General features: G+C 38.3%; 2 protein-coding genes across 7 annotated transcripts in view; one reads left to right on the forward strand and one right to left on the reverse strand.

Moving 5' to 3' along the window:
* Positions 1-11703, forward strand: part of CCDC68 (coiled-coil domain containing 68) — a 64689-nt gene extending 52986 nt beyond the window's left edge. The window contains exons 12-13 of one of the 2 annotated variants that reach the window (XR_007412013.1): positions 10869-11087; positions 11499-11703. Coding sequence is in view for 1 of the 2 variants with exons in the window: in XM_049112520.1 (XP_048968477.1) it covers positions 10869-10908 (40 nt within the window). In the remaining variant the exon portion in view is untranslated. Of the gene's footprint in view, positions 1-10868; positions 11112-11498 lie in introns of those variants that run through there. The other variant, XM_049112520.1, reaches the window with a different exon arrangement.
* The window catches only part of RAB27B (RAB27B, member RAS oncogene family), a 137704-nt gene continuing 114000 nt past the window's right edge, over positions 2957-26660 (reverse strand). For 4 of the 5 annotated variants that reach the window (XM_025422216.3, XM_049112539.1, XM_025422217.3 and 1 more), the window contains exons 2-6: positions 20574-20745; positions 18815-18900; positions 13751-13854; positions 10307-10430; positions 2957-9220 (exon numbers count right to left, since the gene is read on the reverse strand). In XM_025422216.3, the coding sequence (XP_025278001.1) occupies positions 9031-9220; positions 10307-10430; positions 13751-13854; positions 18815-18900; positions 20574-20726 (657 nt within the window). In that variant the 5' untranslated portion in view covers positions 20727-20745 and the 3' untranslated portion in view covers positions 2957-9030. Of the gene's footprint in view, positions 9221-10306; positions 10431-13750; positions 13855-18814; positions 18901-20573; positions 20746-21278; positions 21409-26660 lie in introns of all 5 variants that reach the window. The other variant, XM_035706275.2, reaches the window with a different exon arrangement.

Below are 26660 nucleotides of genomic sequence, written 5' to 3' on the forward strand. Positions count from 1 at the left end.
AGTAGAAATGGGCGGTGTGTTGAGAATGGTGATGTTTCCATGGATGTGTTCCATGACAGAAATCAATACCTTGTAGAATTTAAAATTTACTTCAATAAAGTAGTAAAAAAAATATAAGTTAACATTGTTATTATTCTAGCAACCCAATCGGGTTGTCACAAAGGATTCATTCATTTTTTTCTTTCAACAAGTATTTATTGAATGCCTTCTATGTGCCAGGCACTGTTCTAGATGCCAGGGCTCTGACAGTGGAGAAAGAAGAGGGCGTGCATGTGCCGGGGAAGAAAGAAAAAGGAAAGATCTCTACCTTCATGTAAATATATTCTAGTGACAAAAAAAAAAAAAAAAAAAAAGAAAAAAGAAAAAAAAACATAATAAAGTCAGAGATGTCCCAAGACTGTGAAGAAAAATAAAGCAGAACACAGGTATCAGGAGTTACCGGGGTTGACGGTTGTGGTTGCAATTTTAAACAGGTTGATAATTTTAAATGTGGTAACAATGGATTGTTAAATTAACTAGGAGAGTAATCTTAAATAAGATCTCTCTCTTTGGGATGCCTGGGGGGCTCAGTGGTTGAGCATCTGCCTTCTGCCCAGGGTTGATCCTGGGACCAGGGGATGGAGTCCCACATCCGGGTCCCTGCAGGGAGCCTGCTTCTCCCTCTGCCTGTGTCTCTGCTTCTCCCTGTGTTTCTCATGAATAAATAAAATCTTCAAAAAAAAAAAAAAAGACCTCTCTCTTTAAAGATACCATTTAAACAAAGACAGGAGGAAGGCTAGGAAAGTGACAGGAGGAAGGGTGTTGTCATTTGGCGGAGGAAGGGTCCAGGAAGAGGCAAGCGCAGGTGCACAGGCTCCGGAGGACAGACAGACCAGGTGTGTCCTGGAAGAGCTAGGATGTCAGTGCAGCTGGACTTGGCCCGTGAAGAAGTCCCACCCTCGTCTAAGTCATCTTCCATGCAACATAGTCTTTCATGTGTTCTTTGTAGAAGTCATTCCTTTTATTTGAACAATGAATTATCCTCCCAGTTCTTTGAATTCTGAGCAGTGGAGAGCTGATGAGTTTTAGGAATCTGTATCTCGATTTTTGTCTATGTTTTCCTAATATGCTGAGAAAACCCATGTTTCCAGAAGGCTCAGTCAAGGGAAAACTACTCTTGAAAGGTTCAGCTGAGTGGTCTTATTTTGACTTTACGCCCTTTGCCTAGAGGACGCATGCCGAGCTGCTCTTGGGAGTCAGGGAAGGAGAAGAGGGTCCACGAAGCCAGGCAGCATGTATTCATAATCCAATAGTTTACCAGCACGACTCCAAATCACTCCTTCTGCTTCATTTTTTTCATCGGTGAATGAGTCATGATATAAAATTCTCTGGAGAATCAAGCAAACAGTCTGAAGTTGTCTACTATTAACCTTGCTGCTGTTTTTTTTTTTTTTTTAATTTAAATCTTTTTGGTAAAGAAGAGTCACTTTCTCAGAGACCTACAAAAATGGTTTAAAGCTTTATTTCAAAAATCTGATTATTATCCTGAAACATTTCTAATACCTATAATATAACCTTTGTCAAATTATAATTTGTGTGTTGGCTTTTAAAGCATAATGTCACCTAAATGAGTTTTTTTTTTTTTTTCTAAATGAGTTTCTAACAGAGGAGCAATGCTCACATTCTTAGAATTAGAATTTATTTTTTTTAAAGATTTGTTTGTTTATTTATTAGAAAGCAGGGGTAGGGGTGGGCAGAGGGAGAGGAAAAGGAGAAGCAGACTCCTCTCTGAGCACAGAACCTGATATGGGGCTCCATCCTAGAACCCTGATCATGATGTGAGCCAAAACCCAGAGTCGGACTCTTAACCGACTGAGCCACCCAGGCACCCCAGATTTAGAATTTATATTGAAATGGAATTGTTCTTGGTAGAGAGGGCAGCGGATAAACCAAATACCTTACATACAGTTTTTAAAAGATTTCTCTTTTCCTCATTAAAGATAGTGAATGTAAAGATGGTCTTTTTTTCTCCCCATCAATATGGGGCATGCTGTGACTATTTAAAAATCCTCTAAAGCCATTAGGAAAAGCAAGTCTCTAATGACTTGTTATAAATTACTTAAGAAACCAAAGGGCAAAAGACACTGCCTATGTGAAACAGCATTACAGCTACCAGGGAGTCAAGTTGAGAGCATGGTGCCAAGGATTTATTTGCTTGCAGTGGGAGAGTTGTTTATCTTTAAATTAAAAACTCATCATTATCTTGGCAAAGACTATCTAAGTAACATATGGAATGAGAGCAGCTCTGGGAACAAGGCAGCCTTTGCAAATGAACATTTAAAAGGAAACTGTATGGTCATGGTCTTGAATCAGCCTCGAACATCAGTCCTTTCACCAGTCTGGGACTAAGGAGGTTGCCACCACCTGCCCCAGCATCTTATTATGGGGAAGAAAGAGGTTAATATATTGAGGTGCTTACTTTAACAGGTTAACAGCTAATTTTATACATCTATCCTTCAAAATTATTAGGACATTTTCCTTGAAAGCCCAGTCTTTAAACAAATAGTAAATGCAATTTTTAGAGAGATGGATAAAAATCACTTGGCTAAATTCAAGTTACTTCTTATTTCCCAGTTTCTAATGGATACCATTTTATTTTTTTATTTTTATTTTTTAAAGATTTTATTTATTCATGAGAGACACACACAGAGAGAGAGAGAGAGAGAGAGAGGCAGAGACACAGGCAGAGGGAGAGAAGGAGGCTCCATGCAGGGAGCCTGATGTGGGGCTTGATCCCAGGACCCCCAGGATCACGCCCTGGGCCGAAGGTGGCGCTAAACCGCTGAGCTACCCGGGCTGCCCTAATGGATACCATTTTAAATCTGAAACAAGTTCCATGTTGATTCTGATTTAATGTTCTCCATGCACCACACATGCAACTTCAGCACAGAAATAAGTTTGCTTTGAGTACACAAAATAACTGATAAAAATGCATTTTTATTATTGAAAAATGTGCAGGAACAATCACTGAATACAGTTTCTCCACCATGGTATTCAAACCCAGACACCACAAAATCATTGGATGCTATGATTTCTGAAGCCACTAGAGCTTTGGTACAACAAAATAATGATCTAACAGTGTTTGTCAGGCACCACAGTCTACTTAGGGGCACAGAGAATAAAAACTCCATGTTTAAGGTTTTAATTTACATTCATAGCACTAGACAAAACAGAGATCTGTGTAGATGACAGACAAAACAACCAAAAGTGCTTAGCCTAAAAATGAGAATAGTATCACTTAAAGGTAGACTGTCGAATACAGTGAAGCACTTCAGTGTTAGGTTAGAACATTGTCTATTTGTAACACATTAAGCAGGGTAACATATCTCTTAGATATTTTCAGATGCAGTCGGTATCTTTTACAAGGCTATGGACACAAAAGCCCTATTTGTACAAGGACGATTTGACCAAGTTGTAATATACTATCTAGAATGTAATTGGACTCCTTGGAAGAAATACAAGATGACATACAAAATGAAATAGAACTCTTATTTTCTCAATAACTTGAGCTATATTAAACTTTTTCAATCACACACAATGACCTCAAGTTGCTAACCACCGATAGCTTCCAGTACCCACGACTACAATTAGTGTTTTGCCCCTGCTATGACACTTCTTCTCACAAGTGGTTTAAATTATTACTGTAATTTTTTTATTATTCTTAGCCTGTGATAATAGTGCCCGTTTATGAAATGGAAAATAATTTACAAACCAATTTCTTAGATAGATTCTCTTTTGAGCTTGACACGAACCCTACGAGGCACACAGGGTTTAATAAACTCCATAGGAGGAGAAGCCACTAAGATATTTAATGACATACTCGGGGTCCCCAAATTTTTCTTTCTGCCCACTTTCCTTTCTATAATACTAAGCTTCCTCTCAAAGAGCATTTTTGAAAAAGTAACCTGGACAAGAAAAGAGTAAGTATAAGAATATGTTATTACTTTGCTAGGCACAGACACTATTTTGATGTTTCAGCAGACATCAGGCTAAGACCCATTGATTAAATAAGGGATCCATTCAGTTAAGGACAGACATGTCTGCTTTTACAAAATTTGCTAATGATGCTTAGGACTAAGTCAGCTGAGGGGTATTAGCCATGATTTCCACAATCTGTTGGAAAGAAAAGGAACTGGGAAACAAATTCAAATGAGTCAATCCAAAGATGATTCCTTGGTACATTTTTTTTTTCTTCAAAAGCTGACACTCTTTGAAATAACCTCACGATTCCACTGCTAATGCCTTTGCTCTCTGTGTATGAAGCTCAAAAATAACCATACACTGTTGGTAAAAGGAGCTCTGTGGAGAAGCATCTTTGTGATTCCACTCCTCGAATAATTAGTCAAAGTGCAATGTATGAGAAAATTAAATTCAGATAGAGCCAACAAAATGTTTCAAAGTTTCCCACATTTTGATGCCACTAATGAAATATTGGGTGTTTAAATGTTTATTATTATTATTATTATTATTATTATTAGCTTAGTTCTAAGGGCATAAACTTCTACTTGATAGATAAAAATGATGGATATAAATACTTGCCTTGGATCTTCATGTTAAAAAGCTCTTCTTGTTACTAATTCTCTTTTTTCGTTTTCTACCTAAAAATCAGCCTCCATGTATATGGCCTTCTCTGTGTTCTGCAATATTTAAGAATGCTATTCAGACATTGAACTCTAACCTTTCTTTATAGTTCTTCCTCAACAATGTCACCATTGTTGGGTCTCCACCCAGGAATTCTAAGACAATAAATTCCTAAAATTCCCTAGATTTCTAACAATGATTTTTGTCAGTCCTTCTTTATGAGACAGATATCTTCACAGGTTTATAAAGCATTGCAATAACACTCATCTAAGATTCAACTTCTACCTTCCATGTTTAAGAGCTTAGCACTCCCCCAGAAATAAGTTTATATCATATTGATCAAAGATCAAGAAGAAAATACAGTTTTGGTGAATTCTCAGACAATTTTTTCAAATATAGACAGTATCTGGACATCTTTAAAGATAATAAAGCTTTCCCTAAAATATTTACATATATTAGCTGTCTTTTAATGTTTTAAAACTTGGTGGTATTGGGTGAAAGACAACTTTTCCATCTCTTTGGCTGATACCAGCTTTCAGATCTCTCTTTTAAAGAGTTAAGTATCTTAGAAAACCAGAAACTTCAATATTATCTCTTTATAATCTGAGTTTGAGCTCATAACTCCAAGACTCTGTATGGATGAGAATCTTTCCTCAATGTTTTATACTGTGATACATACTGAGGAAAGCATATGTACCCTTTTTTAAAGTGAAGAGAGATACAGAATGGTGAATAATTTTGTGTCATACACACAGGTACTGGATTTCCACTATACCTAGTTGTTCACTGTTACACATACGGCCTCTCCCTCTAGCTGATATATGAGCTTCATCAAATTTGTTGGTTTCCAGTTGATTCAACTTACAGTTTATAGAATGTTTTGGCTGTTATTAAATAAGTTTTAATGTGGTCCTGTACTTCTCGATGGTCAAGCTTCTCTCTTTTACATTGGAGACGGAAAAGGTCTGATTAAAACTCTCGCCCAATTCATTTTACCTTGACAGGCTGGCAGAGAATAACTTAGGCTGGAAGCAAAACAAAGACACCCACTGATACACAGAATGGCCCATCTGGTTAAAAACAACAGATGAAATATTTACTTTAGAAAATGCTGGTTTTGAGTTTTTTGCAATGTATAGCTGGTTCTGTGGAAATGAGAGAAAATCAACTAGAGTGGTGACTTGTGATTCTAAAACTTATGCAGAGACCCACGAGCTCGATTCCTAGCATGCAGCATTTCTCTTTGCCAATTCATGACTGGTGACCCTTGTCATACCAAAAAAAAAAAAAAGTGCTTTCTCAGCTATTTTTGATATGTTTTTCAAAGGATTTTTTTTTTTTTTTGTATTAAAAGGTAACTTTGTACCTACTCACAGTTGAGTCTCAGGCAATGCCCACTCTCATTCCATGAGCAGTTTAGGAGACCAGAAGATGGTGGTAATAATCTGCAGATGCTAATAACATCCTGAACCCTTTGCTGAAGATATTAGAATACCTTTAGCTGCATTGGTGTCTCTGTGAGGCCTTTCTCAGATATGATATAATAGGAAATGAGCTATATGGTTGGAGACAAATTTGGTCATAGAGGTATTTGAGGCACTGTGTTAGAGCAATGTAAACATCAAACTAGTGTAAGCACTCCAGAAATGATTTCTATATCAGAAAGGAATTTCATGTACATTTTAAATATTTCCCCCAAATACAGTATGGTTTACCAAAGCGTTTGGGAGATAACAAGTAACAGGATACATCTTGGCTAAAAATACATGCTGTTTTGTTAAAGGAGGTATGCAGTTCTTTGAAGCAGCCTGTATACTTCATGGTCCCAAATCAATTCGAAATTGTAAAATGAAATACACATAATAATTAATTCTGTAATAATAAGTGAAGGCATTTGCAGCAATGGTGACACAGAATTTGGGATTAGATGTCAAACTTGAAAAGAAAAAAATATCTTTCTTAGGTCAAGTACTTATTTATAAGTAGAATGCTATTTTAAATTAATTTTCTTGTCTTCTTTAAATTTCATTCCTCTTGAGACTGTTGCCCAATAATTGTTATTTTTATAGGCAGAGTTCTATAATTATAGGCATCGTCACCCTCTGCTTCATGCTACAGCTATCAAATAATGATCTTAAAATAGACCCTGAATAAATGTTCGTCAAGTAACTGGCAATGACAGAACCTTGGCAAAAGTAAGTCAATCATATAACTGGAAAAAGAGTAGAAACTGAAAAACAAACCCAAAATAGAATACCTTTAGGATTTCATAAAGGCTAAACACTCCCTATTAGGGAAATGCCAGGGGCATCATAACCTGATCCAAGGAAGAGTCAATAAAATGACCATAGACATTTACCAAATTTTGCCATCGCAATGATTATATTGTTTCTGTTCACTTTTCTTTCAGTCAAAACATGCTGGACATCAGCTAGTAGATTTCTATTGTCATGGCTCAGGCACTGAGGTCATGAATCACATCGTAGAGAAAAACACCACTGGAGGTAATACCCAAGCATGATGGATCTTAGAAGCTGGCATTATGCTGTAGAAATAAGAGGGACTGAGGAGTTCACACTGAGAATTTTGCAAGATATTTTAGACAATCCCTCGGATCTGTGTTCCTAAAATGGATTTCATACCAGATGTCGACTGTAGAGAGAGGTTCAAGGGGGGAATGGCAGGACTGTGATTTAGGGTTTCTAATGTTTATCACTTAAAAAATATGCACAGAGTGTGGAAAAAATGAAGTTTAACTGACAAAATTTTATAGGAAGAAGACCATCCTTTTGAAATTATATACTCATGATAAAAAGAGAAAATCTGGAGTGTGATGCCTTTGTTACTGATAAAACTGATTGAAATATTTAAATAATAGTTTAATAGAAGTTGCTTATGCTTATCAAAAACAAAAATAAAAAGGCAATGCCATACCAGTTTAGGCACAATAAGAATAGGCCAATGGAAAATCCTTTTGCAATGATTTTTAAAAGAAAAGGCTGTTTTATGTGAAAAAATAAAGTGATTAACCAAATTTTTAGAGAGAAAAGACACAGCTCCAATCCTGCCTTACTCTTTAACCAAACGTGGTTGTTTTTCCATAGGCAGAAATGAAAACAAATATGAAATATATTGTAATATGGCATGAGGCATCATCAATTTTTATGTGACAAATGACCTGAAAACTCAGAGTGACCATAAAATCAATCCATCATCCTAAAGTTGTTGATCTACAAAGCAACACACCTGTATTTTTATAATTGATTCAAAGTCAGGGGTGGGCATGGAGAGTAGAAATGTGATTTAGAGTTTCCAATGCTTTTGTAAATTAAAAAGAAACCCACAGTTATTAGTCACTTTTGTTTTCATATCACCAACATAGTTTATCTAAAAACAATTAAAGCTAAATAATTTTTCTTGACTGCATTTTTCAAGACATATTTAATAAATGACAACTTTAATTTCTCCTCGTGACCCTTTACCAAGAAAAATGAGATGTTCAGATGAAACTGAACACTCAATCGAATTCCAAAATTTTGTTTGGAAGGGGAAACCTCTGGAGATTCTTAATCCCAACTGATAATGTCAACTTCTAATTGGCTTGAGTGAAATTTGGCTAAATGATTCTTCCAGACATCTGTAACAGACACATTTAATTTCATTTGTCCAAATGCCATGTTTTCATACTTTCATTTTTCTCCCAGGGCATTTCTCTTGTACTCTGTCGTCCACAGTCCTGTTCTTGTCTATCTGCCATTTATTAAGAGTATAAAAACGACATTAATATCCAGGCTCCCACATTTTAACAAAAATCTGATTCACAATCGTATAACCTTACCAGTACTTGAGTCACCTTAAGACAGCTTATTGGGTATATATAGTAGTCATTATTAATGATCCTTTTAGACTTCTTCATTGTATACCCATTTTTAGCTAATATATTCCCCCAATGCAAAACTAAAAGTATAAACCAAATTTTATATAAGAAGTAAATCCAATCTTTAAAAAACAAACAAAAAAACCCGCCATTCTATATTCTTCCTTTAGTGGCCTATCCCTTTCCCCCATATGACATGGCAATTTTTTTTTCTGATTTAAAACTTATTGATATCATCTTGAATACTTTCTTACATATTCATTTTCTTTTTAAGAAAAAGCAAACTGAGCATCCGTGACAGTGAGATCACATTAGAAAATCTTTGATCTTGTTTGGAGGGTGCCTCAGAGACAACTGGTCAATTCTTTGGAACACTGTTGACTATTCTGGTTTCGTAAAATAGATTTTTTCTGGCAGAAAAGAAAAGACATGCCATTATGCATGGTCTACTCAACAACGATTTTGTGGTTTGTCACTGTTTTTTGGAAGTAATATTTGGGTGGGGGTTTTGATGATCAGTTCCTAGGTAGAGTCTAACAGCCACATTTCTTCTCTGCTGGTTTTTCCCCATCTAGCTTTCCAGAGTCTCCACCATTGACAGTGTCGGGAACTTGTGTCTTCTCTACACACTGTTCCATTCGCTTCATTATTAAGTCCAGAAGGGTTTCCACCGCTTTCTCCACATTCTGGCCAGTCGCGGCACTTGTTTCAAAATATGGTATACTTGCATCGAAGAAGTGATACATATTTTTGAGAGGAAGAAATCAGAAAAGATACAACAAGATGTACAAATGAGTAATAGGCACAAACATGGCTGGCATAGAGATCGCGAAATAATCACTATTTTGCCCACTGAGTTGGAAAGTATCCTTGTTTCTTCTCAGTGAGTAAAAAATGGCAGGCTGCTTTCTCATGTGGGTATATCGGACAAGGAAACGGATACAGGAGGTACTTAGGAATTTGAAGCTAAGGTATTATCACTGTTTCACAAGAAATTTAAGAAGGTAGAAATAACTAGACTAGTGATAAATATTTACTATTAAAATAGCACTTCCCTGTTAATCAATTATCTGGTAATTTGACTTAGAAATTAAGCAGGCACTGAAGAGGATATGCATGTCAATAAACCGTCTATATTTATATGGAATCAAAAGTTTCAAGAAGACATACACATTTTTAAAGCTCTCAAGGAAAATTCTTCAGTAAAAAATTGGCAGGAATGAGGCAACTGCTTTAAATTTAAAGTCTGTGTTGGAAGTCAACTTATCTTCGTAGGGGGATATTTAAAATTATTTTTGATCTGCCACTTAAGCTCAGCAAGGATGAGGATTGCAATATTATGTCCTTGTCAGGTGTTATTTCTTAGAGTTTTGCAGCTATTAGCGGAAAGGCAGTGGACGATAGTGTTGAAGGTCACGAGCTCTGATCTCAGACTGCCTGGGTTGAATTCAAGCTCTGCTACTTACTAGCTACCTGGCCTTCCATCAGTTACTTAATTTTTCTATGCCTCAATTCTTAATATATAAGATGGGATGATTCTAGATCTCCTATGTTTGGTTATGAGTAGTTAAAGAGTTAAAGTCTAGAGGGAGTTGTTGGCACATAGTAGTAAGGATTCAGCCATTGTTAGCCACTACTACTATTAAGGAATCGATTTAAAAGATCACATACATTCCCCTGAAAGATCTTTTTCATTCTTGTGCCATTATTGACTCAAGGGAATCCTTCCTAGTATCAACCTCAAGTCCCTGTTCCACTACTAAGCCGCAGTGTGCAAGGGCAGATGACATCTCCGAGTAAATGACTTACCCGTATTTGTCAGCGAGGTCCCGGGCTTGCCTTTCATTGACTTCCCTCTGGTCCGGCAGGTCTGCCTTGTTGCCAATTAATACTATATCTGGATTTTCACAATAAGCGTTTGCTTGCAGTTGGCCTTAGGAAGAAAGCAGATGGACCCAGCACATTAGTTATAAACAAGTGATGTCAAATGACTGCTCATACTTTGAATTCCTTTTTTTTTCATACTTCAAATTCCTAATCTAATTGTTCACCTCCAGTTTGCCTGCTTACTAGTTATATCATATTAGCCAAGTTCCTTAATTGTTCTCAACTATACCTTCTTCAATCTGTAAAATGAGTGAAGATAATGCCTCAAAAATTGCAGATTATGAGTATTAATAATAACTGCTATGAAGCACCTATATGATCACCGATCTGTAACTCTCTTGCATCTGAGGAACTGTCCTCCAAGATGGACATACTGCTTCATACTATTTGTTCCTCAAATATAAGTAGAGATAATAGAACAGGAATTTTAAGTGTGTAAGTATGTTCCTTCAAGAGGCTGCTACATTTTTTTTTTTTTTTTTAGTAGGCCCCAGACCCAGCATGGAGCCCAGTGTGGGGCTTGAACTCATGATCCTGGGATCAAGACCTGAGCTGAGATCAAGAGTCAGATGCTTAAGTGGTTGAGCTACCCAGGTGCCCCGAGGTGGCTACTTTTCTACCTCCTGAAGTCCAAGGTGATGATCTATCAGAAGAGAACATTTCTGAACCACCACAAATTCATGTAGAAACAATTTTAAGACAGGTGACTTGTTTTTCTTTTTCTCCAGGATACACTGCACAAAAGAGAGAAGAAAGAGAGAGGGAAGGAAGGAGGGAGGGATGGAAGGAAGGAAGGACAGAAGGAAGAAAATGGTACAAAATCTGTCAACTCTTGTTTTTGAAGTTACGGGGATTACTTTACTTTCTATCTCAAGGCATGCTGTGTGCAAGTTTGCCAAGGAGGAAGACAAAGCTTGCTTACCCTGTAACAGTGATTATTTGGGTGTTAAAAATTAAAGTGTTATGAGACATGCCAATTAATTATCTTAAATCCCAATAGTATCCTTCTGGATCTTTTTTTTAAATAAGGAAGAATTTTATCTGCCTTGAAAAAGGATGAACAAATCATTCCCTGAAAGAATCTGATAATCTTATTATCTCTTTATCTCCTCAGAATCTAATAATACCACCAAAATTTGGAGAAAGAAATACAATAATAAAAGGAAATAGAGACAAATCCTAGGATAAACACTCAGTTGGAGAAGCAATGAAGGAAGTCAGAACTTGTTGGTATTTGTTGCCGCTGCAGCAACTGCATTTTTGAACTCACATTTAAAGCAGTTATATGTAAATTATAAATAATATATAATAATAAGAAATACATGTTTTTTTTTTTTTTTTTTTTTTTTTTTTTTTTTTTTTTTTTTTTTTAGTATCTATTCTGTGCTAGACACTAATCCTGGCTTTGGGCTATTGCAATGCAACAAAGCAGACGAAGTCTGCACTTTCATAGAGCTCACATTCTAGTGGCAGAGGGTCCAAAGGACAAGTAAACAAAGAAAAACATAATGTCAGGTGGTGGTGGTGACAAAAGGAAATGTAAAGTGTGCTGAGGAGATAGAAAGTAATGAAGCGTACTAGTTTAGATGCATGGTCAGGGAAGGCTTCTTTCAAGAGATAAATAAAGTTTGAACAAACCCTTTAAGGAGATGAGAGAATTGGCACACTCTATACACGGGAGAAGAGGTATCAGGCAGAGAAAATTGGCAAGTACAAAAGCCACAAAGTAGGGAATGGGCCTTTTGTCGCGGGAATAGCAGGAGAGGTGTTTGGCTGGAGGCCAGTGAGCTGGGACAGGATCAGAGTAAATTACCCAGGAATCTAAGGCCTGATCACCAGGGCCTTGCAGTTGAGTGAAAGACTCTGGATTTTAGCCCACGTGAGTTGGGAGGTCCCAGGAGGACTTTGACCAGGGAAATAACATGATCCGATGTTTTTTGTAAAGATTCTTTATTTTAGCGATGGTGGGGGGCAGGGGGTGCATGGCATGGCAGGGAGGAAGAGAGGGAGACAGAAAGAGAATCTCAAGCAGATTCCCTGCTGAGCTTGGAGCCCGAGGTGGGGCTCGATCCCTCGGCTCCAACATCATGACCTGAGCCAAAACCAAGAGTTGGATATCCAACTGACTGAGCCACCCAGGTGTCCCAACATGACCCAATTTTTGAAGAAATATCACTCTGGCCATAGACAGCTCCAACAAATCTAGAAATGACAAGCCTATCACCAGTCCATAGCACTGCATTTATACCACGGTAGGATCAAAATTCATATTTGTAATAAAAATGCAAATGAAATATTCTCTTTAGTGCTACACCAATTTTTGAAAAAGGAAACTCAAATACTACTTTCCTATGCTGACACATATCAGTCTATCTTCAATACCTGATTAGGCTACTTTTAACTTAATGTTAGGTGAAAATTATATAGATTTTTCTACTTAAGGCTTCCTTACCTTTGAACATTTTTTTTTCCAAAAATGCAAAATTTCAGTGTGAGCTAAGACATGCTATGCCTTATCTTCCTGTGGCTGGTGTGCTCTGGGGCAGTTTCTCACCAAATTAACCCATCCGCTAGTTCATGCATTAGTTAACCCGTGTGCAAGGGCATACATTTTTAGGTGCCAGTGAACCCTCTCAGAAAATGCTGTTGCTTTTCTGTCTCCTTTCCAGATTAGATGTCATAGCTCAGATGGTTATAAGAAGTCCTTTTAAGACTTAACTGGATAAGTGGAATTAATAGCCTTTCAATTGCACCTATATATAGGTGTTACTTTCTGATTTTATTTCCTTCAGTTACAAGTAATAAATTGTCAAATATTATATCCCCTCACTGTGCCTATATTGAAAAGTTTTTATAAAAGAGTAATATCATATAGCACCTAGATTTTAGAAAGTATCAGCAATTCCATTAATCATGATTAAAATGGTGATCGTGCAATATCCCAAGAAAGTTGCCCTTTTTAAAGGAAGGCATTGAAATAAAGCAGGTTAGTGTATAATTTTGCCTGTGTCATTTGATAATGGGTGACATCTGAATGGCTTTAGTAGCCAATGTGGGTTGCTTTCATGGATCCCTTTCTTTTCATTTGATGCATTTCTTCCAGGGAGATTGTGGTGAGCTTGCTCTCTCATCAAGTGAGAGTTACACAGGCTGTTCTAAGAGTGTCAAAGGAAGATATGATCCCAAGCCCCCTTTGGTGAGCCGCATACAGGGCATCACTTTGAAGGTGACATAGGAAATGCTAAAGTCGTGAATTCCCAAGGTTCATCTGTGGAACCCAATCTGGTTTTGTGTTGGGAGGCAAAGAGGCAAATAGAGCTGTTGGGAGCCTCAAATGGCCAATGCAAGTGACTTGGTTCCACTTACTCATCCAGTTTCTGACATTTAAGAAGCTCTGTTGACTGGTGAGGTCAAACATTAATAAGAAACCCATGGCATCTCTGAAAAATGCAGTGGTAAGGCTCCGGAATCTGCCAAGAAAGCACAGCGGATAGTTCTGGAAGTTAGCCCACAAACATATGATGGCAGTATATACAACAATACTATTTCCCTTTGAAATGTGAAATCCCCACGGCATCCCTAATGGATTGTCCTACAGAATGAGAGTGGACAGAAAGACTGCTAAAGGGGAGGGCATCTGGTTGTAGACATTTTTTAGGACCACAACCTGGCTTTCTGGTCCGTAGCACTTATACACACAGAGTTTGTAACGTTCAATCACACGCTGGCTTACACAGCCCCTTGGACTCTTTCTTGGATATCTTGTGGTCCACAATTAAAATGAAAGCCACTTTCAAATGGGGACTTCAACTTATACTTTTCAATCTCCCTTGTCTGTGCCTAGAAGAAAGCTTGGCACTTGGTAGCCTAAAAATGAATGCCCATGATTACATGCAGAAAACCACAACCATGGGCATGTTAGCAACCGAAACTGGGGTTCTTTTGCAGGGGGAAAAAAACATTGGTGAGAAAACTCCTGTGTCAGCACTCTAGGGGTAAAGCTCAATTCTACTCTGGCATCCGTGTCTCATAAAAAGAGGGAAAAACACTGAAGAAAGAAGGAAGAGAAAGATGATTAAAACACTGAAGAAAAAAAATAATAAATAAAACACTGAAGAAAGGAGGAAGAGAAAGATGATTAGGGAAAATAAGGCAAGGTCAGAGAGACATAGTAGTTGGAGACAGAAAGTAAGAACGCTCATCTGTGATGGAAGATTCTAGAGAATGTACACTCCCGTGTTGTGTGAAGACTGTCTCTCCCCTGCTCCTACCTCCTCCACCCCAAAACCTTCAGTACAATTGAAGGTATGCTGAGATGCACTTCAATGGCAGGAATGGGCAAAACCAGAGATCACACAGAGGGACCAGAGAAGGTTTGGGTTATACTGACACAGAAGTGAATTTGGAAATGGGTTTTTAGGAAGGCACATAACGTTTAAATACAGACTATCACTTCCTGTCCTAAATGCCCTCCTAATTATTGGTCTCCTATTTTAGCCTATTTGTAGATTCTTTGGTTTCCTTAGAGTTCTATTCTCAGTCCCTTCCCACTCGACATACATTCACTGAGTAACCTCATCTACTTCCCTGATTCAGTTGACACCTTTATGTTGGACCTCAAATGGATAGGTGTAGATTTATCCTGTCCTCCATGCTGTGTGCCCAATTACATGTTGTGTGTTTCCAGCTGGAGGAAACTGAGGCACCTCTAACTTCGAGAGTCTAGACCCCACCTGGCTCCTCCTTTTGATTCCTCCTCCTCCTCCTCCTCCTCCTTCTTCTTTCTTTCTTTTTCTTCTTCTTCTTCTTCTTCTTCTTCTTTTATTTTTATTTTATTTTTTTTATTTTTTTATTTCTTCTTCTATCAGTGCATCATGACCTTTGGGGTTGCCACGGCTTCTTTCTCCTTCACCTACTATGTATGATTACCAAGCATTTTCTGATCTTCTCATTTCTGTCCATCTACTCTCGTTTTGAACCTATCGGCTTTCATCTGAATAACCTCGACAGCCTTCCTAACAGGCTTCCTGTCTCCAGTTTTGTTGGGGACCCTCCCCTTCGCGGATCCGTTCCTGCTGACTGTGTAAATCCTTGGCTAAAAACATCTAGATGATGGTGCATTGCTCTTAGGATAATGGCTGAACTCTTCAATACGCTGTCACGCTCTGCATGGAAGTGACCCTTGCTCATCCCTCTAGCTTCCTCTCCTGACTACCCACAGGCATGCTGATCTTCTTTTAGTTCTTAGAAAGTTCACTCTCTCCCCTGGGCTCTCACACATGCTGTTCTTTCTGTGGGTAACCTGGCCTAATGCTTCCTTTACCTCCTACCTCCTTAGCCTGGATAAGACTCTCTCACTCATACATTGTGTATGAGTATATATATATATATATATATATAGTTTCCGAGGAAATATCGCTTTCCCAAGCAGCCTTCCTAACACCCATATCTGGGTTAGAGGCTCCACCTGGTGTACCTATCACCTACGTTTTCCTGACACTATCCTAAGGTTATATGGTAATTGTTCATTATCTATTCGAATTCCACCCTACACTTGTGAGCTCCAACAGGAAAGGAGTTATGTTTCTAACTTGTTATCCATTATATTTTCATGGTCCTGAACATAGTGTTTGTTCACAAAGTGTTTGTCTAACTAAGAGAAGAAAAAAAAAGAAAGAAAGAGAATAGCAAGAGATAAAATTATTAAAGATTTCAATGACTTCAAGTAGAGAACGATTCTTTTAATACCAAAGCAAAGAGAACAGATAGTTTAATGACTATTTGCAAGTTTGATTTCTTTGGTAAGGCAGTAATCATAATAATTATGCAATACCAAAAAAATTTACTCAATTCTTTTCTTGTGGAATTGTTCCTACCAGTGCTAGGAGCTCACAGAGATTATAGTGCTTTTATTGAAGTTTTCTTTCTGTGTGGGGATGAGCTGTATTCACAAAATTGTCTCTCACTCAACTACAATGGTGTGCCTAGGACATCTGCTCTCTGTTCTCTCCTAGAGAGAGAGAGAAAGAGAGAGAGAGAGTCTCTGTGTGTTATGTGTGTGTCTCACTTAAGGACAAGACTGTGCCATGCCCTCCTCTCACTGCCCATAGCACATGGCGAAGTTATTTTTTTATGTTAATGATCTTTTTATTGGGGGGGGGGGAGGCTAGCATTCACAACTTGGGATGGACGTAAGCTGTAATTTCTTGAACATCCATGCTAATGGTCATGCTGAGGCCCACAGCCACAGCCAATTCTGCTGGCTCCAAGTCATGGCTCAAAACGTTTTAAAAATAGAGTGAGTTCAAAGATGCTCCCTTGGTAAAGGTTTCTTTTCAAAAATGTGTGTTAATGGTGACAGCCTGATACCCATTTCACTCCAGTACAACACAGACAATGCTAAACCCCCACATGCAGCATGCCATCAGGACGTGTGTCATTGTCACCATGGGTGGGGACACATGGAAGTCATAGAGGGCCATCCTGCTAAGAGGGGCTATGCTATTTTTAAAACGTGCTTGTTATATGGATTTCATTGGGGTGAACATCTTTGTATCCACAGCAACACAGATAGGACATTCTTGCTCTGGAACAGGCTTATATCTAGGGCCATTCTTCCCAGCTCCCTTGTTATCTCCATTCTTCCCAAGGTGACTCCAGGGGAAAGGCCATTGATTTCCAGCTTTACTCACCAATCTCATGCTGTCCGGTGAGTCAGTGGGGTGGGAAAAGGCAGGACCACATTAAACCCTCCCCCCACACACACACACAAAGATTCCAAAGTCACATTATTACTCTCTCCCTCACTGGGAACTAGAGCTGTGCCCGGTATCTTTGGGGCTTACAAAAGGAGTACGATTTTTTCCTCATTCCCATGATACCACTTTTATCGATAACCATAATCTTATACAGGCTCTACTGCCAGATGTTTTCAGGCACAGGGCTGAGGTATGAGACACTGTTTATCTTGTTGCATAGCTACACCTTATATATACACAGAATGCAAATTCTCAAGGGATGAATAACCTCAGTGTTACTAAGACTGTCCCCAGTATTCCTCACTTCCCTCATAGAGCAGCTGCCTTGGGGGGGCAGGAGAGAGAAGCCTACCATCATGCTGGGCTGACATATCATGTGTGAGGACATATGGGAACCACATTTTCTCATATTACTTCTACAAAAATGAATTAAATTGGTCTATAAAACATACATCTTCGTGACAACAAAACTGACATATGAACAGAAATTCTTGTGAGGAATGACTTCAGAAGAACTAGCAGTGTTGAAGAGTGTGTGTAAATGGAATTCACAGTCAAAAGAGCTAACGGAGAGGGCCCGGCACCTCTCCTGGCGTTTACAGTCACTGAAGGCGAGAACACTTTGGACGCATTTCAAAAACTAAAGTGTTTACAAGCATAAACATTCTAAGACATGTGATGCTGAATTTGGAGGTATGTGCCTTCTAAATATCTTCTCTGACAACCTACTGCCAATTCTTATTTAATCTGATATTGTAAAGCTTCCCTAGCTTGTGGTCTTTAGCATTTTGAAACCTTGGGTCTCAAAGGAATATATTTTCATCAGATAATGGAACAGCACCTCCAGCTCTAAGCAAACAACACTCCTGTCTACTGAGCTTCTCCTGCCTCGGACGTTGTACCAGAGAAGATGCTGGAAAACCAAGCACAATCTCTGTCCCTGTGATGCTGACAGCTTTGTTGGGGTAAGAAGGCCGTAGGTGAAAACAATCTGCCTTATTACAATGGCATATATTACAAATGGCATATAATTAATTGAGTAGCTTAAGGGATGGTAGGATGGGTGTTGTAGGAGATCCCTGGAAGAGGGAGTTTGTTTCAGGTGGGCATTTAGAAAGGCTCCGCAGAGGAAGTAGCTGAGCCAGGCTTGGTGAGAGGAGAGGATCAGGGAAGGTGGGGAGAAAGGAAAACATTCTAGCTAGAGAGCAATGGTGTGACCCAAATCTTAGAAAACTAGGCCAATCGGGAGGCACAGGACAGAGTCTGCAGAAGAACGGAAACAAATAGGAAAGGTCTTAACCACCCTTTTTTCAATTCCCTCTTCAGGTCACACTTGTAAGCATGTTAATTCCCCCACTTAAATTTAATTAAATTCTACAGAAGGTTGTTTGTTTGTTTTTTTTTCTCCCCTATTAGAAAGTACAAAGACAACACATAACAAGGAAGTCCAGATTGCTGAAGATCCGATTTTTGACATCTGTACCAAATCCGTCATGCTCATTAGGGTTAATTAACTCTAAATAATTTATTTTTATTTCTTGACATAAATATCTATTTCGGAACCTGGAGAAAAGTTGCACAATATTCGCTTTTCAAGTCCACATCCAGTATTCACTTTAAAAGAAGTTTCTCTCAGTTGTTGGTAGCTAGAAACAAAGTAATTCACTATTACCGCTCTTGTCCTGCGGTGTCCCACAGCTGAAGATGCACTTTAAATGCTTTCCCTGATGATCCATTTGGTCCCTGTGTATTATAAACCTAAAAGATACAATTTTCATCAGTTGATATTACTTTGGATTTTGTCAACATTCACATTCTCTGGGTTCACTCAGCATGTTTTTTCTCAATTACTATAATCAAAGTTCATAGTGCAGAATAAATATTTGCTCTGTTTTTTTCCAGAAGTATCACATATACTCTCACTTTTAAATGTCAAGTACAAGTATGATTTTCAACACAATTTAGGCATACTGCAAACTTAAATTAGACACCTTCTGTCATTTCCTCACGGAGGCAGCAAACATTAGATTTAGGACCCAAGTTCTAGGTTTGAATATCAACTCTTCATTTCACTTCTTCGAATCTTAATTTTCTTACAGCAAACGGAGGCCCACAGTCTATTCCTACTTTACAGAGTTACTGCAAACTTCAGTGTGGTAACAAATGTGAACACATTTTCAAAATGGTAAAATGCTTTAGTAATACCTGAAAACCTTTATTGTGACTTGGACTGCCAAAGTGACCTACGCATAAAACACACACAGAATGGCTCAATAAGTTTACACAAGATATTTCAAGTCTTCCTTTGCTTGCCATTTTTTTCAAAGGCTCTTTCTCCTAACATTTAAATTTTCAAAATTACGGCCTTTGGGCTTCTTATTTAAACAAAGCACAACAACTTTAATACTTAATTGGCTCCCCTAAGTATGGTTAATAAAGATGTTTAAAGTGTGGCTTAGCATCAAGTATGGCTTAGTAAAAATGTTTAAAGGGAAAACTTTGCAAGGACTTCTATACCTCGATCAGTGGAGACATTTGGGAGGGGTGAAGTCACAGGAAAACCTTGCAGGGGTTGGAAGCAAGGAGGCTAAGACTACACTAAAAATGTATTGACCTTCAGATAAGGTACACAATTTATAAGGAAGCACGATTTAGCTTCTCAACCACTATTTCCTTTTTCTTCCCCCCAACTCTCAGGCAAAGAGTAGATTTGTGACATCAACTGGAAGCCGCAGCCGTGTTGGCAATCAAGAATACCTTGGGTGGCAGTAAATCTGGCTCAGCTTATGTGTCTATGCTACACGTCTCACATGTCACAATATCCTTATTCCTGTCATTAGCGTCTAGCATAGGAGAAGAAAGCAGTTGTAATTCTCACTTAAACTCCCTTATCTTGGAAAATAGCATGGACTGGTCTCACATTCTGTTCATAATAAGCTAGTGATTGATAGCTGAGTCTACACATAAATAAAAATGCAGCGAGCACTTACAAAGCTCATGTTCCAGCTATTTGCCAATCATTCTCTTAACTTCTCTCTGAAGAGTTGAGAAATGAACACTAGTTCTTATCGGGAAACTTAACTCACATCAAGACTTAAGGTTTTTGCAACCCAAATAATTCGAGTTTTGAGAGTTTCCTAGAAAATTCATAGAACACATGCTATATAAACCCGTACATTAGTTCTTTTGTCCTGTGTGCTCTTGGAGACTGGCGAGAGTGCCACTCAATCTTTTTCTTAGCAAAATGTTATTTATAGTTGACAAAAGTAAGCATATTCTAAATTGAATTAAAATGACAGGTTATGAATTTCCTGGGATAAAAGACAGACACCTTGCAATGCAATAAACATAGCTTCTTAATTCTATTTTATATGGGGCCAGCGGAGGGAACCAGCAACAAGATTAACATACCAGTATGGTTAAAAACTCACCACGCGTTTTTCCCGAAAGTCTATTCCTACTGTTGTGATAAACTTGGGATTGAATTTATTGTCTGTGTATCGATAAAGAAACGTTGTCTTCCCCACCCCCGAGTCTCCAAGGGCCAGGAGTTTGATCAGATAATCATAGTCCCCATCGGTCATAGTGATGGTCTTGGTGGGCCTGCGTAGGAGAGGAAAAATAAGTAGGTTATGATAAAAATCAGTTTCCCCTGGCCTTCCTCCAAAATACAACATAAATTTATGTTTCAGGGTTAAAATAGTTGAACACTTCTGTCAAATTCCGAATTAACTTGTTCAGAGGAGCTTCAGGAGTGAGGGCACCTCTATTACTTCGCTCAATACCAATCTTTCTACATCAAGGCAGTTAATATGGAACAAAAAGCTACCCGATCCCCACAGCAGCCACTGCCCCAGCAGAAGTCGAACTTAAAGAGCCGCAGCCTTTTGTTTTAAAGCCAGTGCCCTTTGGGGCCAGGAGTATGGGGCCAGGAAGAGAAGGAGGTCACAGGAAACGGAAAAGCCTGCCCAAGATGATGCAGGTAGGCCAGGGAGAGATTAGAATTGCATAGGGGGTAGTGGAAGGGAAAAGCCTAAGGGAATATTTTACATCTCATCATGCATAATGAGCTTTCTATTATGTGCATGCAAAATATTCCTTTTTAATTTAAAAAATTTAACAACTGAGATGACAACCTTTAAAAACATTGATTTGAAATCATTTCAAAAGCAGTGTCTAAAAATCTTCTGTTTTGAAATACCAAAGCCTCTGTTCTCCAATGGCAAATCTGCTGTATTTGGCAAATCTGCTGAATATTTTCCAGACCTTGAAAAAGGAGAAAAGCTAGTAAGAGGCACGACTGTGGTAATTCTGCTAGTATTTCTCCTGCCTGGAGGAATGCCATTTGCCACTTTTCCCATTGTCCTGACCTCCTTTGCCTCAGTCTTCATTTCTTGTGTTGTTAAAATGCCTATGGATGATCCCATGGGCTAAAGCCAAGAACACCTACAACACTGGTAATACCTTTAAGGTACACTCTCACCTACCGAATACTTAATGAGGTTTCCACTCCTGAGGTCGGGGAAAGGATTTGTCCTTTGATAAAACTTTCCAATTCATGAGTTGTAGAAATGGGTTTATTACAACCCCATGTAGAGGAGGGCCTATGAAGTTCCTAGAAAAGTATGTCTCCTATTACATGAAAGGACAATATTTTTCCGCCTTTACAAATCCAAAAAACATCGTACTCTTCAGTTCTGGAGTGATTAAAATTAAATTTCAACAAGTTATCCCGCAGACGCATCTAAAAATTGCTAGATAATTCGAATCATTTTCTACCTGTAAGAAAATGATGTACATGTTCATCACTCCAAACAAAATTTTCTTTTTTACATAGTCACTTTAGTTAGTGATCAAAACTAAAAGGTTTCATGTCTTTGGATAAATAATGATGAAGACGATAATTAGGTACTTAGCAAATCAGTATCATTACATCATTTGGAAGATTGGCAAATTTTTTACATTAGAATTTTCTAAAATTTGAACCATACGCTGCTAAATCCTGTTAAATATATTATGGATGTAGGTTTCTTTAATTAATGAAGCGTTTTGAGTTAAGTGTTTTGAGAGCTGCTAATACATACTTCTATGCTAAAGCTCTCCTCCCCTGTAATATGCTTTCTACACTGAGGGGCCTCTCATGGTGAATGTTCGCTGACAATGAACGTTCTCTCTCTTATTGTTGTTACTTCTGTTCAGGGTCTATACAAAGTACAATCATTGCTCAGGAAGAAATGCTTAGCTTCTATCAACAACCAGCCTTCCTTAATAAAAGGATGCAGATATCCCAAGTATTGACATGAAATTCTTCTTGGAAAATGTGTTCATTGATTGCCTACATAGCAGCGACTAGTTCTAAGTTCAGATGGTTCTAAATATCTTACCAGACTTGATAGTTGAAGAAGTTGCCATTCCTAGTCTTTGAGCCAAATGCATTGCTAGAGGAGTTTGCTGTCAAAGCAATATCATTTCCCCCCATTTGGGCATATCAGAGCCACCATCACTCAACTTTCTTCTCTCTTTCCTTCCCAAACTTGCTCATGTGCAACTGCTCTGAAGGGTGATAAAGTCTGTCATTTCACTAATAGAATTAGATGAAACTGTTAATTCTCTTGGGAAAGAAGAATTAAATTTGTTCTGAAATACAAGTGACCAAAAAAAAAAAAAAAAAAAAAATGAAATACAAGTGACCAAAGCTGATTTCTTCCCTGAGCACAAGTCTTGATCAAGGGGGAGAAAATTAAAATTAAAAGCTACTGGCTAAAAAAAAGTAAAAATAAAGTAAAATAAAGCTACTGGCTGCCTAAATACAAGATAAAAGCTGGAGGATACTGCGGCGCCCAGGCCTAGAAAAATTAAAATGATAGAGTCAAGAAGGTAGATCAGTATGCTTTAAATTTTTTTTAAGATTTTATTTATTTATTTATTTATTCATTCATGAGAGACACACAGAGAGACACAAGCAGAGGGAGAAGCAAGAAGAGGGAGCCCGACAGATTCGATCCCAGGATTCCAGGATCACGCCCTGAGCTGAAGGCAGGCACTAAACCACTGAGCCACCCAGGTGTCCCCATATACTTTAAAATTTGCTTAAAGTTAACTATGTCTTTTTCAATTTTTTTTGTGTGTGTGTGTGTGACAGAGTTAAGAAAAAGCTAAGTCCGAGCAAATCTAGTTAAATATCTTCTCTATTTTGTATCAGGTCCAACCATGAACATTTTTAAAATGTGATTTATAACATAGTTTCCGATAAGGCATGCATACACTTAAAACTTAAAGACGCAAGAAAATATAACATAGTTTTACAAGACAGGAAACATGAGTAACTGGCAGATGAGTCAAATAGTTGTGCTTTTAGTGCAAACAAAACAGTGATCTTCGTGGGCTGCAATGGTCTGAGAAGACTCTGTAGAGGAAGATGAACTTGCATTTAATCTTTATAACAAAGGGAAGAATTAAATGGGAGGAAAGAAGATACAGGACCACTGTATGGGATGACCTCCCACTCGTAGAATGAGGCTACCACCACTTGCAAGGTACATGACCTACCAGGTATTTTGGATCAGCAATTTGTTCTCTGTTATTGTTACATAAACTTGCCCTGGGCAATACTGGACTTGCCTCCTGCTCAGGCTCTAATCCAGAGTGAACAATTGGCAGCCGTGGATCATATTTAATGTGGCCCACACTGGCTCTTTTCTCTAAGTGGAGGGTTGTGGCTACTTTGTGGCATTGGACAAAAATTCCACCCAAAATGAATGCAAAGGCTGGCACTATAGAAAACCTTTATTAGTGTCTCTAGTAGACTCCTTAAAGCAATTGACAAAATAGACTCAGCATGAGATCGTTTGCCTCTTAAATTTCTTTTGAAAATGAATTTTCTCATTTTTATATCACTATTCATACACAGTTATCTAATGCGGTTCCTCTCTTATTACCATGTGATTTTCTGAGTCCTAAAATCATATGACCTCAATATTCTATCCTTGGCCCAGCAAATATGACACCACAAAGAAAAATAAAAGCCTTGGCAAAGTTTCCTTTACCAAGAATGGAGCTAAAAAAAAAATGATCTGGGAAGGATCAAAAAGCTGACAAGTTTAGCAGTATTTATTCTTGCACAATGATTGATGGTCTTGTCAGTTCTTCGTTCTATGGATCTAAAAGTAAAGAAAAAGCCAGAAGAGTGCTGTACTTTAGGAAAGATGTCTGACTCTCTACCAGTATCACTGTGTCACCAGCTATACCTCAAGAGCCACGAGGTCTTTTAGACACAGAAACTGAGGCATCATCGTCAGAGCCCTTCATGGGAAGGTAAGGGGCTGGGAAGAGTAGGAAAAAGTATTCAAAACTCTTGGGAGGCTCTGCTTAATGCAGAATCTCAAAGATAGAAGGAAATCTAAGTTACCCCGTGGCGCAGTTTCCAGATAGGAAGTCACGTGCACAGAAATTATGCCATTGGTGGGATGACAGCTTTTAACAAAAAAAATCCAAGACTGCTGTTTGTTATAATTTGAAATGAAAAGTGAGTTAGATGGGTTGAAAGTAGAAACATTTTCCTTCTACAGGGAAAGGAATTTTCTCTGGTTTTTCACAGGAACATGATTTTCATAGTTAGACTCTCTCAAATGAGGCTGCCCACAGTTCCTTTCTCTCTTTTCCCCACTGCTGTGCCTCCTTCTTGTTCAACATAAATTCTATTTGCTCAGAAACGGAATGTCCTTTGTCCACTGCTGGATCCACAGAGTCCAGTACAACGGTCGGCTTATATTAGGGGCTCAGCACATATATGTTGAGTGTCAGAGCCACGCAAATGTCATAATTAATGAAATTAATCTTTGAGCATTTGGTGGAAATGGTATCCTTCCAAGTTCAGGACTTCTCTCCTTCCTTTCTCAGTTGTGGAGTGAATATTTAGATTAAATGATCTTTGTAGGACATTCTGGGTTTGGCTTCCTGAGCTCATTTTTCTATTTCTATAAAAACCTTCTCGAAATAGGATATTTATAGCTTCAGAGAAGCAGTTTCAAAGAAACTAGGAACAGAGAAAGCACAGAGGGAACGTAATTTTTGGAAGTGAGAGCTGTATTGGCAGAGAGCATATAAACTTGTCAGTTGAATAGGTCAGGGCTCAGAACTGGGCTTCTACATGAAAGCACCCATTCACCCATCTAACTCATACTCACTGGCACCTCGTAATTTGTATGATATTTTGTATGACACTGAGGATATGCTGTTTTCTCCCGAGGGGAGGAGCTTAAACACTACAGACATGTATGGACGACCACGATACAGGCGACTTACTCATGCAAACTTACAATGTTCTGTGCAAGTTCTTCAAGTAACAATCTTCAAAATACCATGATAAGTTATGACCCTGTGACTTGAACTTATTAATCGGTAAAAACCAAGTTAATATTCCTTTTTTAAAAGATTTTTATTCACTTATTTATTTGAGAAAGGGGGACACACATGGAGAGAAAGAGCATGGAGGGGCAGAGGGACAAGCAGACTCCCCGCTGGTTAGGAAGCCCAGAACAGGGCTCAACCCCAGGACCCTGAGATCATGACCACCCTGAGATCATGACCTGAGCCGAAGTGAGACACTTAACTGACTGAGCCACCCAAGGGTCCCAAAAGCAACCTAATATGTGTAAGGCACTTTGGAAGCTTAAAATAGTAGACAAACTATCAGTGATATTACCTTGTAGGTGCTTTAAATAAAATAAAGCTATCGAGCATAAAGTGGATTGATGCTTAATATTTCCTCATGTATCTTTATTCAACTGGTTTGTATTGGGCTCCAGTAGGTACATCTTGAAATCTGGAATTCTCATGGCAAGATGTCATTGAGTGATAGCTTGAGGGTGGTTCTTATTGACTGATCTTGGAACCACATTCATGGCTTAGGGGTTAGAGTTAAATTATGGCTGGAACTGGGGGCATCTGGGTGGCACAGTGGGTTAAGTGTCTGACTCTTAATTTCAGCTCAGGTCACAATCCCAGGGTCATGACATTGGGTGCTACGTGGGGCTTCACACTCAGCAGGGAGTCTGCTTGAGATTCTCTTTCTCCCTCTCTGTCTTCCCCTCCCCCCTAGAGTCTCTCTTTCAAATAAATAATAAATCTTTTAAAAAAATAAATTATAGATGGTACTTAAAGGACCTATAGTCTGTGCATCAGAAGGACAGAAGGCATTTTATGAAGGAAGGGAAGATGGGAGTAATTTAAAAAAAATTGTATTTGATAGCATTTGGTTCTGTTGGGAAGATTTTCATTTTGATTCTTCTTAAAGACTATTTATAATTAATGGACATGAGTGTGTATGAAAAATTCAAACCTAATTGTAAGTATAAATCAATATCAACTTAATCAAACAACCTTGACTTCAGCTAACAATGGTCAATGTGTCTATTGCAGCAATCAAATCTATTTTAAAAGATAAAAAGTGTCTGTTTTGTTTCATTCTATGATCAAGGGATCTACTATAACAGAGATAAACCAAGAAATTATTGAAC

This window comes from Canis lupus, chromosome 1 (genome assembly GCF_003254725.2).
Source record: "Canis lupus dingo isolate Sandy chromosome 1, ASM325472v2, whole genome shotgun sequence".
Taxonomy (NCBI): Eukaryota; Metazoa; Chordata; class Mammalia; order Carnivora; family Canidae; genus Canis; species Canis lupus.